Source organism: Bos taurus, chromosome 24 (assembly GCF_002263795.3).
Source record: "Bos taurus isolate L1 Dominette 01449 registration number 42190680 breed Hereford chromosome 24, ARS-UCD2.0, whole genome shotgun sequence".
NCBI lineage: Eukaryota > Metazoa > Chordata > Mammalia > Artiodactyla > Bovidae > Bos > Bos taurus.
Window position 1 is genome coordinate 52,198,411 of NC_037351.1, and position 16,121 is coordinate 52,214,531.

At 39.1% G+C, this 16,121-nt stretch overlaps 1 protein-coding gene across 2 annotated transcripts in view; it reads left to right on the forward strand.

The window, feature by feature from the left end:
- Positions 1-16,121, forward strand: part of DCC (DCC netrin 1 receptor) — a 1,296,534-nt gene that overhangs the window by 461,004 nt on the left and 819,409 nt on the right. For both annotated transcript variants that reach the window (XM_059881088.1, XM_059881089.1), the window contains exon 2: positions 2,573-2,893. In XM_059881088.1, the coding sequence (XP_059737071.1) occupies positions 2,573-2,893 (321 nt within the window). The remainder of the gene's footprint in view (positions 1-2,572; positions 2,894-16,121) is intronic.

Consider the following 16,121-nt stretch of genomic DNA (forward strand, 5'->3'; position numbering starts at 1 on the left):
AAGGGGTAATTGTACTGAAGAAAAAGTTAATCTTTATTTAACTTTCCTAAATTATGTACTCAAGCACTGCAAACTGTCATAATCTCCTTGTTTCAAATGAAGTGGATTATTTATTTGTGATAATGGGCACATATGCTCATTAGCATGCTGTCATAAACAGCTGTATTAAATTCATTATGTGTTCTGTGACATAAATAAGGTGTTCAGCATGAGGTTGTTGTTTAAAATATAGGCCCCGGGAAGAACAAAAAAGCAATAAATGCTTTTTAATATCATTGCCTGGTCTTGAATTCTAAATTTATTTCTGCCTTATTAATGCTACTTGTATGGAAATTGCAGGTGTTACTCTAGTGAAATATCTTGACATTTAAGGACATTACAACTTCTTTCTACTTTCTCATCCTTGGTGTATCTCTCTCTGGCTGTTCACTGTTGACACTTCAGTATGTTTAGAACAGCATTCATTTGATGAATATCTTCGACCCATCCTACTTCTGAAAGTTTCCAAACTGTATATTGACTTTGAAGATCATCTAATTCAACATCCTCATTTTTCAGAAGCAACTGAGCTTCTGAAGACCTAAAAGGCTTGTTTGAGTTACACATCTTTAAATACTAAAGCCAGGACCAAGGATTAAGTGTCCGGGCTCCTCTCGCAGTATACCAATGCTTTCCACTAGAGGAGTGGGCAGCGATCATTATGTTGGTAACCCTAAAACAGCCTGAGGGCAGGACGATTGTATTGGACAGTGAGGGGACCAGGCTGTACCTTTTGGGATATTTTTGCCATTATAATTTGTGGTTGACACAATGCTCACTGTTATCTTACAATTTATATTAACGTGAGCAAACTTGTAGCTGCTTTCTTTGGGTTCCTGACCTAGTTGGATGAAATGAGTGTATGACAATGAATGATGGGCAAATTTTGACAGAATAAGTAAAGTAACAGACTTATTTTGACTGTGAGGTTCAGGAAAAATAGGTTTGTGGGAGCATGGCAGAAAAGACCATGGAGAAACAGAAGTTGTTCAGCTTTATCTTTGCTGGTAAATGAAGTATTCAAAGCTGAGAATATATCTGCCCATTAGTGCTAGTATGGGTCCGTCCTTTATCAGAATATTGATTATAAGCAGTTTAGATGCCTGCTTTTTAAATGATGAAAAACTGAAACATTTTCACAAAGTACAACAAAAATAGTTCTCATCACAGAAAAATTAAGGAAGCTAATGATTATTGTCCTGGGGAGATTGAAGCTAAAACAGAACTTGGAGGAGGTGATGTTTTTAAAGAAATTAAATGCTGCCTCAAAAGAACAAGGAGCTCTTACAAAGATGTGTTCTCTCTGCATTGTTACACAATGTGATTCAAGAGCAAAATGAGATTAAATGGAAGCAAGAAAATTTAGTTAAGACTCTAAGGACGATTCAATATTAAAACAAGATACCTAGGGATATTGTAGATTCCATAGTCCCAGAGATCATTGAAAATGAAATAGAATGTAATTGAACTTGAGTGATTTAGGAATACACCTTTTGGAGCCAAGGGTCAACCCCAATGACCTCCTAAGACCTCGTCCAAGGCTTTGATTCAATAACCAAGTATTCTGGCAAGTGCTGTTTTCCAGCCCTGGAAGGAATGCACTTTAACTAACTATACTTGTTCTAGCACCTCCAGATTCTTAAACAATCTTCTCTTCTGTCGTCTGACTTCTTATATTCATGTATGTTAATGAAAAAAAATTCGAACTATAATATTCACCTAGTCTTCCCAGCTCAGGAGCAACATTTGGATGCAAGTTAAGATACATCAGGGATTTGTGACTTTAGGTGGTAGCTTTATTGTGTTTTGCTTCTGCAAACGGGATTTTTTACCTATTTAAAACTCACCTGAGCTTTGTTCTAAATAATTTTTCCCATCCTGTTTGGGGTTGATTTTTCTGTTGTAGTTATTAATGGAATACCATGTCTGAATGGATTTTGGGGGGATAATTTAATCAATAGTATAATCAGAATCCAGAGATAGAAATATCCTCAAATCTTAGCTGCCCCACCACTAACCATTACTGCTTTAAGATACCTAGTTTGATTTGGAAAATTTATTGATCTCTTCTAAATTTTCAAGTATGGATTGGTATGTGATGATAGCCTTGCCTAGATTTCTGTAAATTCTTAATTTTTCTTATTATTACTTTTGGGACCAATAGTTTCTTTAGCTGTGGTTATCTCAGTTGGACACTTTTCCCCTTCTTTAATACAACATCCTTGCTTTTATTTACTTTTTTAAGTCTTTATTGAATTTGTTACAATATTGCTTTTGTTTTACGTTTCGGTTTTTTGGCCGCAAGGCATGTGGGATCTTAGTTCCCCGAGAGAGAGTGAACTTGCGCCCCCTGCAATGGAAGGGGAAGGTTTAGTCACTGGATCAAGAAGCAAGTCCCCCTTTAAGTTTCACTTTTTCTTGCACGTTTTTCAAAGACCCAGATTATTTGGAAAAAGTTTTGTGAAGGCCAGGGCTTGCCTCGTGAGATCTTCTACAAGAAGTGAACGTATTTCTCTGTGCTTTGACGTTCCAGCTTTCCAGATCAAGTCTTTCACATCCCTGCGCTTCCTGTCGGAGCCCTCGGATGCCGTCACTATGCGCGGAGGGAACGTCCTCCTGAACTGCTCCGCGGAGTCTGACCGGGGAGTCCCCGTCATCAAGTGGAAGAAAGACGGCATCCACCTCGCCTTGGGAATGGACGAACGGAAGCAGCAACTTCCAAATGGGTCTCTGTTGATACAAAACATACTTCACTCCAGGCACCATAAGCCGGACGAGGGACTTTACCAATGCGAGGCATCTTTAGGGGACGCTGGGTCAATTGTGAGTCGGACAGCAAGAGTTGCTGTAGCAGGTGAGTGGGTGTTTCCTTTTTTTCCTCTTCCTTTTCCATCTCTTCTTTTTACTCCCGTTTTTTGAGATTGAAAAGAAATGACTAGTCTTTGAGGAAACAACGTATATTTTTAAGAAAAAGAAAAGTAATGTAAAAATATGTATGCTTATTTTCTCATAGTCCTGGTTGACTTTTTCTCTGAATTAACTTGGAAAATAGTAGAAGAATCTCAATAGTAAAAGAATCTCAGGTTAATCTCATTAACATGACATTATGAGATTTTCCAAAACAAAATTTCATTCAAGTTGATCCAACACTTAGGTTGAAGGGAAGTGTTTTCACTAATAGAAAAAAAAATTTCTAATTAATTCCATTTACAATGTCACTAATGATGAAAATGACGTATGATGAAATGATGAAAATGACTCATGTCCATTGAGTCGGTGATGCCATCCAACCACCTAACCTCAACCAGATGAGGTGGTTGGGTGGCATCACCAACTCAATGGACGTGAGTTTGAGCAAACTCCAGGAGTTGATGATGGACAGGGAAGCCTGGCGTGCTGCAGTCCATGGGGTCGCAAAGAGTAGGATACCACTAAGCAACTAAACTGAACTGAATGATGAAAAATTGGAGTTTGTGCATGTGTATATGTGTGTTCTTGTTTTTATTTGTTTGTTTGTTTTACCTTTAAAGCAGTGGATTTTATTTTAATTATGTTGGCTACAATATGTAAATCTCTAAATGAAAAGTAAAAATTTGATTAGTGCCTCCAAATATCTTTACACTTGATAATGTATTGACTCAATAACTGAATACTAAGATGAAACGTTTTTCTTTTATATATATTTTGAAAGGTTGTAGACTTTGAAAGAAACAGTACTGAATGTTCTGTAATCCATTTGCCCTACTTGTTTTAATTATTATTTTTAAACTTTTTATTTTGTATTGGGGTATAGCTGATTAACAATGTTGTGATAGTTTTGGGTGAACAGTGAAAGGGATGAAAATAACCATCCCAACTCCCTAACTATTTCTCCCCCCTTTTCCCCCCCAGCAACCATAAATTTATTCTTTAGGTCTGCGAGTCTGTTTCTATTTTGTAAGTAATTTCATTCGTATCATCTCTTTTTATATTCCACATATAAGGGGTGTCATATGATATTTTCCCTCCTCTGTATGACTTACCTCACTCAGTGTGACATCTCTGAGCCCATCCATGTTGCTGCAAATGGCATTATTTCATTCCTTTTAATGGCTGAGTGATGTTCTTTTGTATATATGTACCACATCTTCTTTATCCATTCCTCTGTTGATGGACCCCCATTTATTTTTATTAGAGGACAGCTCATAATTATTTCTTTTAAGAGTTCTGTGGGGAGAGGAGTTAAATTTTTACTCATTTCAATAATGATTCTGCTAAAATCTGGGCTTTGGTTCTGTTTTGATTCTGGTTGTTTTTGTTTTTAATTTTGATATTAGACACAAAACAAGGCAAATGTCTCCAACCGGAAATAAATTTAGACCTTCAAGTAGGTTAACAGGTTTGAAGGTTTCCCTTAGTCGGCTCCTTTCTAACTTAACCGTCAGTTCTAGTCACTGAAGTGAATAGGCCATAATGTGGTCCTTTATACTGGTTTCCTTTCCCAGGTTGCAGGTTTTTCTATATCCAGGAAAACTAATGAGGATTCATTTTCAGCAATAAGATATGCTTGGACTGTCAGGCAGGGCCACCACTTCCCCGTGTACTCTTCTAGTGAAGATGCAAGAGAGTGAAAAATCTGGGGAAAAAAAAAAGGGATTTTTGTCAGAGGATGATAAAAAAAATCAGACCTCATAGATAAACAATGAGTACGTAAATTCAGCTTCCTGCCACTCTTTTTTGACTTCTTTTCCCCACTGAGGACTCTCTTTCATATTTAGTTAGAGCAGACTCTCCTAGGGCAAAGGTGTCCTGGTAAGCAGGGTCTTCCCCTGGGGATACAGTGGTCAGCCATCCTGGTCTAACCTGGACTGACCTTCTTTTAGCACTTGAACGTACTGTATCCTGAGAACTCCTTCAGTCCCAAGTAAAGCTACAATAGTTGGTCACCTACCTAATGGTACCCCCACCTGCTTTAGCAATGCTAGACTGAAGCATGGATACAGAATCTCTCCTTTAACTCGAGAGCCATGGGAGGTGGCATCTTAATCATGGAAACTGAGGCTGTCGGCCACCTGGGATCTCTGAGGGATGAGTGCTGAAATTTGACAGGGCATAGAGTGTAGAGAGAACTGAAAGTCCAAGTTAGTGATGACTGAATAAAAAGAAAAGTGAGGGGCTTCTCTGGTGGTCCGGGGGTTAAGTCTCCGTACTGCCAATGTAAGGACGTGGGTTCAGTTCTTCGTCGGGGAACTTAAGATCCCACCTACCATGCGGTATAGCCCAAATATTTTAAAAAGTAATAATACAGGTAAAAAGAAAAGTGGAGCAACTGCTGAAGGTTAAGTTAAAAACTGCTTTCCTGGAGTGCTCCAAATGAAGCAGAAAGGGTACAGTTTGATTTTCCCACATTTGAGAATTTTCAGACACTGAGATTCCATCTGTCAGTTGTCCACAAGACAAGGTGAAAGTGAAAGTTGCTCAGTCGTGTCCGACTCTCTGTGACCCCATGGGCTACACAGTCCATGGAATTCTCCAGGCCAGAATACTGGAGTGGGTAGCCTTTCCCTTCTCCAGGGGATCTTCCCAACGCAGGGATCGATCCCAGGTCTCCTGGCTTTGCAGGCAGACTCTTTACCGGCTGAGCCACAAGAGAAGCCCACAATATAAGGTAGCTCTGCTGATCTGAATGAATCAGGCTGGTATTTTGATGCCTCTTCTGAAAGGCACACACACACGTGCTGTTAATGAAAATATCCTGAAAATTTGTGGTTTCTGTTTCCTTTGATCTAGATCCAGTTTTGCATGTTCTGTTTCAATGGCAAGATGAAGAATAACCCCTTCCCTGTGAGATATTAAAATAAAGTGACTTCGACTTTTGACTTTCATATTCTGTACAAGGATAGGCTGGCAGATTCAGTCACTGAGTTACAGTCTCATATTAGATTGTATCATTTCAAGGCAATAAGGCTGTTCACAGCGTTTTAAACACTTACCTTGCTTTTTGGCAACACAGCATACATCAATGTTATGTCTGCTGAGGTTAAGATTGCCGAACCACTGGAATGCACAAGGGGAATATATCTTCCCCATAATAAAGACCATGGGCCTGATTTAATCTCATTTTAAAGCATTAGCAGTCAATAAACCAGTCACTCCTAAAAGGTAACAGGTAGCTTTGCTTTATATGAGAAAAAAAATCTGTTCTCTACCCTCAGGTGCTATGTAGAGCCCATTTAATAGAATGCTTCTCTTCCATTTTTGCTTTCTCGAAGTCTTTTGATAAAAAGAAATGTGGCAAATGAAATCTGCGTTTAATCAATCAGCTCATTTTATGCAATGATCTTGCCATGCACCATTCATTCTGTTTTTTAGTAACTTCTCAAGTGCTCTTTAAGCCCCTGAATGCGCACTTAGCTGGAGAGAAAGGGAGAGTAAGAAAGAGAAGTGAAATGCTACCAGCCCATTCGGCATCCTGTTAAACATCTCAGTGTAAGGGGCTACTGACTGTCAGTATTTCTGGAAATTGTGAGTTCTATCAATAAGGAACGCCTGGGATATTAAATCTCTGTTTGAAAGCAACTTGGCCAGTGCTGGCTGAAACTTGAGACTTGTATTTGTATCCAATTAGTTCTAATCTCAGAGAAGGCAATGGCACCCCACTCCAGTACTCTTGCCTGGAAAATCCCATGGACGGAGGAGCCTGGTAGGCTGCAGTCCATGGGGTCACTGAGGGTCGGACACGACTGAGCGACTTCACTTTCACTTTTCACTTTCATGCTTTGGAGAAGGAAATGGCAACCCACCTCAGTGTTCTTGCCTGGAGAATCCCAGCAACGGTGGAGCTTGGTGGGCTGCCATCTATGGGGTCGCACAGAGTCGGACACGACTGAGGCGACGCAGCAGCAGCAGCAGCAGCTCTAATCTAAAATGGTACAGTATTTCTCTGCCTTGTATAGAACCTTCAGATTGAGAACACTTGGAGAGTGAAGCAGAGTCAGACTTTGTTTATATAACTTCTCCTCCTATTCTTTTCATTCAGTACCTAGAAAATCGTTGGACTTGTTTAGTAGTTTTTCAGTAGATATTTGTTTTACCAATGAAGATGTGGGGCTTTCTACCATCTGTGGAGAATTTTTGGCCAATGCCATCTTCTTCCTTTTCTTCTTCTTCCACTTCTTTGTTATTGAACCTGATCTGGTTAGTTAGACTTGCCTGTTTGGAGTTTGACTGTTTGATATCAGGTTGATTGATATCTCAATAGTCTACAAGTTAATTATTAGAAGATGGACTCTACTGGAATATTCATAGGCTACTTGAGAAAATAGAAGGTGTGTGCCAGCTTCCTTGTTTCTTCCTGTAACTTTCAGGAGGAGCTTGCATCTGGGCAGGCATGTCTTTCCTGTATCATCAGTTGTCAGCTATCTGAGCCTGTGGATTCTCCTCTGTAAATCAGACATAATAATAATCTGTCTCCTAAGGCTGTGATGCTTTCAAAGAATATCTCAGATGTAAAGCCATGGTGCAGAGTAGATTCCTGTTCAATAGCAGCAATGGTATATGTAGACTTAATAATGGTTATTATTGTGTTATTACAATTACTATTACTAGGAAATGATAGTGTTCAGTATTCCCATGTGATGGTGCAAAACATATTTGGGGGAGGAGGGAAGAGAATAATACAGGCTGCAAAACCTAAGCCATAAATAATCTCATCTTGGATCAGATATCTGCCTTTGCAGTCCATAAGGACCAACTGGCAAGACTGAATTGAGCTTCCGAAGGGTTGAATCTATGCTGTTTGTTGGCCCGCAGTGCCAAAATCAGTTTGACTACAAAATCATTTTTCAAAAGTTCATGTACCATTACATCAGTGGAGCCAATGTGATTTGTGTTGAGTCTAGATCAAGCAATATCTGCTGTCATTTTTGAGGGAAAAAAAAATGTGGGGCAATCTTCTCAACCAAGCCTCCTTATTACCCTTACAACTGACAAAGGTTCACCTAAGCTGGGTCTACTAGAGAAGGCAATGGCACCCCACTCCAGTACTCTTGCCTGGAAAATCCCACGGACAGAGGAGCCTGGTAGGCTGCAGTCCATGGGGTCGCTGGGAGTCGGACACAACTGAGCGACCTCACTTTCACTTTTCACTTTCATGCATTGGAGAAGGAAATGGTAACCCACTCCAGTGCTCTTGCCTGGAGAATCCCAGGGTCGGGGGAGCCTGGTGGGCTGCTGTCTGTGGGGTCGCACAGAGTCGGACACGACTGAAGCAATTTAGCAGCAGCAGCAGCAAGCTGGGTCTACAGGAGTTGGTCTAGATTGAGAGTTTAACATAATCTCACCTTCAAGAAAAAGAAAGAATAAATAATATGTAAGAAAACCAGATCACAATGGAACTCCTTTGGATAATCATGAAAGTACCATCTTACTCGTTTTTCCTAATTACACCACCATCACACAGCCACCATCCAAATCACCCACCTACTCACATGACCACTTGCCCATCCACTTCTCCTGCAGGGCTCTGAGAAGCTCAGTTCAGTTCAGTTCAGTTGCTCAGTTGTGTCCCACTCTTTGTGATCCCAAGGACTGCAGCACTCCAGGCTTCCCTGTCCATCACCAACTCCCAGAGCCTGATCAAACTCATGTCCATTGAGTCAGTGATGCCATCCAACCATCTCATCCTCTGTCATCCCCTTCTCCTCCTGCCTTCAATCTTTTCCAGCATCAGGGGCTTTTCCAATGAGTCAGAACTTCAGTGCTTCCTCTGCTTGTATTCACACTCTTGGGCATGAATGGGGACCTTCTCTCCTCCCCAGTGTGAGAAAACACTGACCACAGGATATATTATAGAGCACTTGTGCCCAAGTAGATTTTTTGTTAATTTTTAAGCGCTTACAGCTTGAGTATTGAAAGCATTGACTTGCTTTTTTAAATAATACTTCGCTCTTTGCACAATGCATTTATATGCATTACCTCATGATGCTCAAAAAAGTTCTGAAATATAGATACCCAAAATGACAGAGAAGAAACTGAAGAGAGGTAATGACTGTCTATCTATGGGCAGAGACTAGAATTCAGATTGTCTAACTGGCACACACTTATTCTCTTATCGTTTGCTTCTCACTGTAAGGACTGGGCTTGCCTTGTGGCTCAGCTGGTGAAGAATCCTCCTGCAGTGTGGGAGACCTGGGTTCAGTCCCTGGGTTGGGAAGGTCCCCTGGAGAAGGGAATGGCTACCCATTCCAGTATTCTGGGCTGGAGAATTCCATGAACTGTATAGCAAGAAGTAGGGTTAAGGATACTGTGAATAGTTCCCCGCTTATTCAGTCACTTATTTTTTTAATTAATAAAACTCTCAAAAATATAAACTAAGGGGAAAATAATAGTAGATTTCATTTATCCAATTATTCCCTTGAAAATGTCAATTCCTTATGGATGTAGGGGTTCAGAACAGCTCTCCCCAAGATGTGTTACTTTTGGCATATGGATTATTTTGAGCTAAAAGCAGATAGTGAAGGACAGAAAAGCCCGGTGTGCTGCAGTCCACGGGGTTGAAAAGAGTCGGACACAGCTTATCGATTGAAGGACCACAGAAGAAAGCAGTGGAGATCCGCTGGGCTCGAGACAAAGTACTCTCTGTCTCTTAACAAATGAAGAATTTAAATTGGGGTTTTTTTTCCCCAGAAAAAGAGTTATTACCAGAGATAAGTTTCATCTAAGTGGCCCCATCTACATGGCAGGACAGATATCTTATTACCAAATGTCTGCTCTCCGTATTCCTACGACTGAGCCTCTTGTCCTTGGAGGCCCTGTTTCCCGTCTCATTCCTTAGCTCAGGATAAAATACATACCACATTTTGCTTTTCTATCTTTGAACTTCTCATATATGTGGGCTCTCTTACTTTCTCATGTATCTGGGATTTTCATATGTACAAAATTAATTATTATGTTCCCCTATTAATTGGTCTTATGTCAATTTAATTCTTAGACCATTTAGAAGAAGCTAGAAGGGTAAAGGAAAGATTTTTTCCTCTCTCTCCAGCATGGGAAAACACTGTGATTTGGATGTTTTATCATTACTATACATTAAATAATAACACAAGATAAATCTTTCCTGAAATGGAGAGAATATGTGATTTTTAAAATAAGCTTATAAATAATCTTCGTAGGGGCAAAATTTTGGTTATCTTTTATCTTGTTAAGTGGTTTTATAATTCAGGCCAAATTTGCATTTTTTTTTTCTATTTCTTGAAAATCAAGACAATAAAAGGCCAACTAAATTGCATTTACTTGAGTTGTTATTTCATTCAGGAGCATATTTTTTTTTTACTTCCTTATTACAATAGATGTTTCAAGATGCAAATTGTAGCACTCTGCTTTTAAATAACACGGGCATTATAATTAAAATTCCCCTGAGTTTAAAAAAAATAATTACTTACTTGAGGAGTTGTTTCAGTGAATTCTCTTCCAGAATGCCTCCCATTTAAATGAGTTATGAAATAATTAGTGAAAGCATATTATGGTAAGAGGAGCTAAAATTGCCTCACCAGAATGGAGCATTTTGTGAAATGATAACCTGACCTTTACGTTTTTACTTAAAAGAAAACAGGAAAGGGAGCTTGTCTTAAGAGAAGAGAGAATAAACTACATTGCCTCGGGCCAGTCAAATGTTATAGAAAGGAAACAGCAAGGGAAAAAAATGCTCATATTCCTTTTCTCTACAGAAACAAATATAAGGATGTTGCCTAGGTCAAGTTCACTCAGTGAAGCAAGTTGGAAAATGTATCCCAGTGCCCTTGAATGCTCTCAAAATTCTATTTTGGGGAAGGTTCAGATATAGAGTAAAGTTTTAGATTTTATACTGATAGGAATATTATTTATTTTCAAATGGTAAGCAGGAAAATTCATTGTTCTAACTGCATAATTCTTAATGGTCTTTATTATCTTCATTTAGCTAAATGTTCCTTTTGCTTTGTGGTTAAAACAAGGGCTAGAAAGAAAATATAAGGAAGAACTGTGGTGTTGTAAGTAATTGTTGTATGTGTGTTAATCTTATAATTTTCTTTTAGTTTTATTGCCAAATAAAACTGGAATAATCACTAATATTGTCCTAATGCCTACTTACTCACACACTCCCACACCCTCAACTTAAATAATCGCATTTTAAAGAGTAGGTTTTTAGTTGCCTCCTTCCTAAGTCAGTTAGCTGTGCAATAAAATTAGTATAGAAATATATTACTGAAAAAATATGCAGAGTAGAAAGAAATCTTCTACGTGATAAAAATTACAAAAACAAGCCTGACAGGGCTTTTTATATTAGAAACACCAACAAAATAACTTTAAACAATCTTCCAACCTTTCATTTCCTTTCCTTTATTATGAATTCTAATTCATATGACAATGGAAATAGCTAATTATTCACTCTAAAATTCAGTATCTTAAGAGCACTTTTTTTTCATTCCACCCTTAAGCTAGTTACAGTGTGATTGTTGCTGGTGCTGTAATAAAAACCAGGAATTAATATCTAAAATAGTAATACTGTTTAGTGATACGAATATTAAATAGTAAAATAGTACAGTGGTGTGTGTTTGTGTGTGTGTGTGTGTGTGTGTGTGTGTGTGTTGGTCGCTTAGTTGTGTCTGACTCTTTGTGATCGAGTAAACAAAAACTCTTGAATTCTAGAAGTCCCCTTTGGAATACAAGAGGGTTTGTTGTTGTTGTTGTTGCTTTTTGATAAGTGTCAGGCTAACAAAGATAAATCAGAGAAAGTAGATAGACCAGGTGGCATCACTGTGAATCTCTGATGAAATGATGATTGATGATTCCTTTAATAAAACATTTTTACTTTTAAGCACCTATCACTGGTACTGATTTTTTTTTCTATTAGGTTTTTATGCCTATGCTAAAGTGTATTATTTAAATTTAGTCTTACCTGAAGATCTTTGAATGAAGATACTTATATTAGATGCAGCTTTCTTCTGCAAACTAAGGAAACATTCAAACTTAGGGAATGTTCTAAAAACTAAGTTAGAAGACATCATGGAAAATCTCAGTGTATGTAGTCCCTAAATCGTCTTAGACTTTTCCCATCAAGATTCATACACAGAGATGAGAGTACTGAATACCATCAGTGAAAGCACACCTCTTTAGGAGAAGGCATGTGGTATGCTGTGCTTAGTCGCTCAGCCGTGTTCGACTCTGCAACCTATCAACTGTAACCCACCAGGTATTGCTTTTTAATGGTCCACTTTATATTTATAAGATATATATATATATATATATATATTCCATATTCAGTAATCTAATTTGTTGGTCATTTATCGTGTAATTGCTAAATTTGCCTATTATTCAGTAGACGTGAGAATTAGGATAAATCAGAGTTGATTTCTGGTGATTCGGCAGCCATTAGTGTGCAAAAAGAAGCCATATATTCTTAATGTAGCTGTAACTTGCTTTGGACCATTATGAGTTTAGCATAAAACAAGAGCAACAAAACAATGATAAACATTTTTGATAGCAAATAAATAATCACAGTAAATCCTGAATATATTTCCTCATTTCACAATATACTGGGAATGTGTATATGTATTAATATACACACACTTACACCCAGACATATATATATATATATGTGTGTGTATATATATACATATACACACACTCATATAGTACAATATGACATAGTATTTTCAGAGGTACATTTTGAAAGTTCTTTGGAGACTTTGTATAAAAGACAAAACCTCTTGCCTTAGTCCCAGAAGTCAGAGTGTTTTAAACTGAAAGGCAGTTTGGGAAACCTTCCCAAAGCATCTGAAAAGCAGTCTTTTTTTTTTTTTTTTCAATTAATTTTTCTTGTGTGTGTGTGTGAGAGGCAGTGCATAGTTCACACACTCCTTAACTGGGACTTGTCTCTAAATGCCATTCAGGTATCAAGGAACCAGCTGTAATGAGGCCCTGTAGAGCTGTGGGGCAGTGAGAATGTGATTTATAAGGAGAAATTTATATTTGGTCTTTATCCCAATAACGTCACAGGGTTCCTAAAAGCTTAGGATTTCCTAGTGGTGAGAGAGTCTTTTGCTATGTTAATGAGGTGACTTCTGAACCCCACCTCGGGATGGGGGCTTGTTGCCTGGGGAACCAAGCTTGCCAGAGAAGAGAGTGCTGGAACTTTCAGTCTTACCCCCATGACTTCTGGTAGAGGAAAGGATCTGGAGGTGGAACCGATCACTGATGTCCGTGATGTAATCAGTCCTGCCTGTGTAATGAAGCCTTCATAGAGACTCAAAAGGAGAAGGGGCCTAGCGAGTCTAGGTTGATAGCAGGTGGGGTGTTGGGCTAGAGTCATGGTCGTGGTCACAGAGTCAGACTCATGGCCGTGGAAGCTCCACCGCCTTTCCGCATGCCTTACCCTGTGCGTCTCTTCCATCTGGCTCTCCCTCAGTCGCATCCTTTCACGATAAACTGGTGACCTGGTGAGTAAAATGTTTCTCTAAGTTCTGTGAACCACTCCAGCAAATTAACTGAGCCCAAGGAGGAGGTCATTAGGAACCTCTGATTTGTACAGCCATTTAGTCAGAAGCACAGTTAACAACCTGGACTCATGACTGGCATCTGAGGCGGGCAGGCAGGGAAACCGTCTTGCAGGACCAATTCCTTAACCTGTGGAATCCATTGGCTGTCTCCTGGCAGACGGATAGGTGTCAGAATCCAGTTGGACTGTAAGGACACCCACTGATGTCCAGAAAGATGCTGCTGGTGTGGGAAATCACCTTCACACACACACGTTGGAATTAGGTTCAGGAACCCAACAGAGCTGGTCTAATTTCTAGAGGATGATAAAGTCCCAAGGTTGTATGCCTCAGAATCTAGTGAGCTCAGGTCAGTGTAATTGCATGTAAATAGTTCTATGGATAATGGTATAAGTGGGGATGTATGTGTATAAGAGAATCTGTATTCTGTCACCTATTGACTGCAAGGAGATGCAACCAGTCCATTCTGAAGGAGATCAGCCCTGGGATTTCTTTGGAAGGAATGATGCTAGCGCTGAAACTCCAGTACTTTGGCCACCTCATGCGAAGAGTTGACTCATTGGAAAAGTCTCTGATACTGGGAGGGATTGGGGGCAGGAGGAGAAGGAGACGACAGAGGATGAGATGGCTGGATGGCACATTGACTCGACGGACGTGAGTCTGAGTAAACTCCGGGAGTTGGTGATGGACACGGAGGCCTGGCGTGCTGCAATTCATGGGGTCGCAAAGAGTCGGACACGACTGAGCGACTGAACTGAATTGAACTGAAATGACTGAACTGATGACCTTTAAACAATTGAATTTACCCTGTCTGTATTCTAACCTAGGTTACTCAGAGATATTTAGACATAAATACAGAGCACACACAGACATCCTTCTATTTAGTTGACTCTTCTTAGCAAAGCCTCTATGTCATATTAAAAAAACAAAATTCACCTGATTAAATTTAAAGATCTAACTGGTTTTACTAAATGACTCATGAATCAAGCAACATTCCATCTAGCAGATAGGAACTCCAAAGAAGTGAACAAAATAAAAAAAATTAAAAAAAGCCATATAGGCGGAAGTGGAGGAAAAAGGAAATTTCTAACAAGGAGTGGATTGTTTCAGGCAAGGTTGTTTTCCTTTGGAGGAAGTGTGTTTTAGTTGCTCAGTCGTGTCTGAGTCATCAACCCCATGAGCTGTAGCCCACCAAGGTCCTCTGTCCATGGGATTCTCCAGGCAAGAACACTGGAGTGGGTTGCCGTTTCCTCCTCCAGGGGAGCTTCCTGACCCAGGAATTGAACCTGCGTCTCTTATGTCTCCTGTGTGGCAGGCAGGTTCTTTCCCTCTAGAACCACCCGGGAAGCCCTGGGGCTCTGTTGGGCAGATGATTTTACTGATGCTGACCGAGTAATCAGAGGCACTGTTCAACGTGTGTGGTTAGCACAAGTGACGTCCTTCTAGGCCTGTTACTTCGTTTTTTGCTGTTGTTGTCTTTTTTAAAAGTAGTTTTAAATCTCTTGATTTAAAGTTATAAAAGCTGTTTGATTTGTATTCCCTCTAATTTGTTTTCCTTTTAGACACATGGATAAAAAATTTATTTTATTAAAAATATATTTGTCCTTTGTTAAATTGTAACCTGAATCTTTACTACCCTTCAAAGGGCTATTCATGAGGTTTCATTTGCTGAGATTTTTTTTTTTTAACCTGGAACATTTCACCAACTAGGAATCTATTTAAGAAAGTGTTTTAAAGATTAATAAAGCCTATATAGCTTCAACATTAAGTTTCAGTGCTGGTTGATTTTATTAGATTGGATTTTTGTGACTCCTCTTGCAAAGAGAATTCATTTCCAAAGGCTGGAACATGACATAAAAAATAATTAGTATTTCTTGGATCTAAGCACTGCTTCCAGGGGGATCCTTTGGGTCCCACAGGGCATTGGGTAGATTATGAGCTAACATGTGGCTGTTTCTTTAAGGTTTTTTCCAACTGAGTCTCAGTCCAGGAGTGGCCAAGGTTTGAAAGATGTAGTTTCAGATGAAGTAAATGTCTCCTTTAATCCTCACCCCAAACACAGATGTAATTTTTTTTAATTTGTATTAAGAACTAGTTCATATACCATAAAAGTCACCTTTTAAAAGTATGTAATTCATTCACTATTTGCACATTAATCACTCTTTTCTAAACCTGGAATATTTTTATCATAGCCATCCCCCACCCCCCTCAGGCCCTGGCAGTCACTAACCTACAGTCTGTTTCCATTGTTTGTTTTCTATAAAAATCTTTATTTGATTCTGCATTCAATCTATTAATAACAGTCATCTGGTTTCTTTCTTCTATACACTACAAACTTTTTTTTTTTCAGTTTGAGATAGTGAGTTTATTTCCTTCTGATATATACCCAGAAGTAGAATTGCTGGATCATATGGTAGTTCTATTTCTAAATTTTTGAAGGAACTCCAAACTCTTTTGCTGATTAAAGCAAAAGCAACAAAAGTAAAAATAAATAAGTGGAACCTATATCAAACTAAAAAGCTTCTGCACAGTAAAAGGAATGATCAACAAAATGAAAAAGGCAACCCAAGG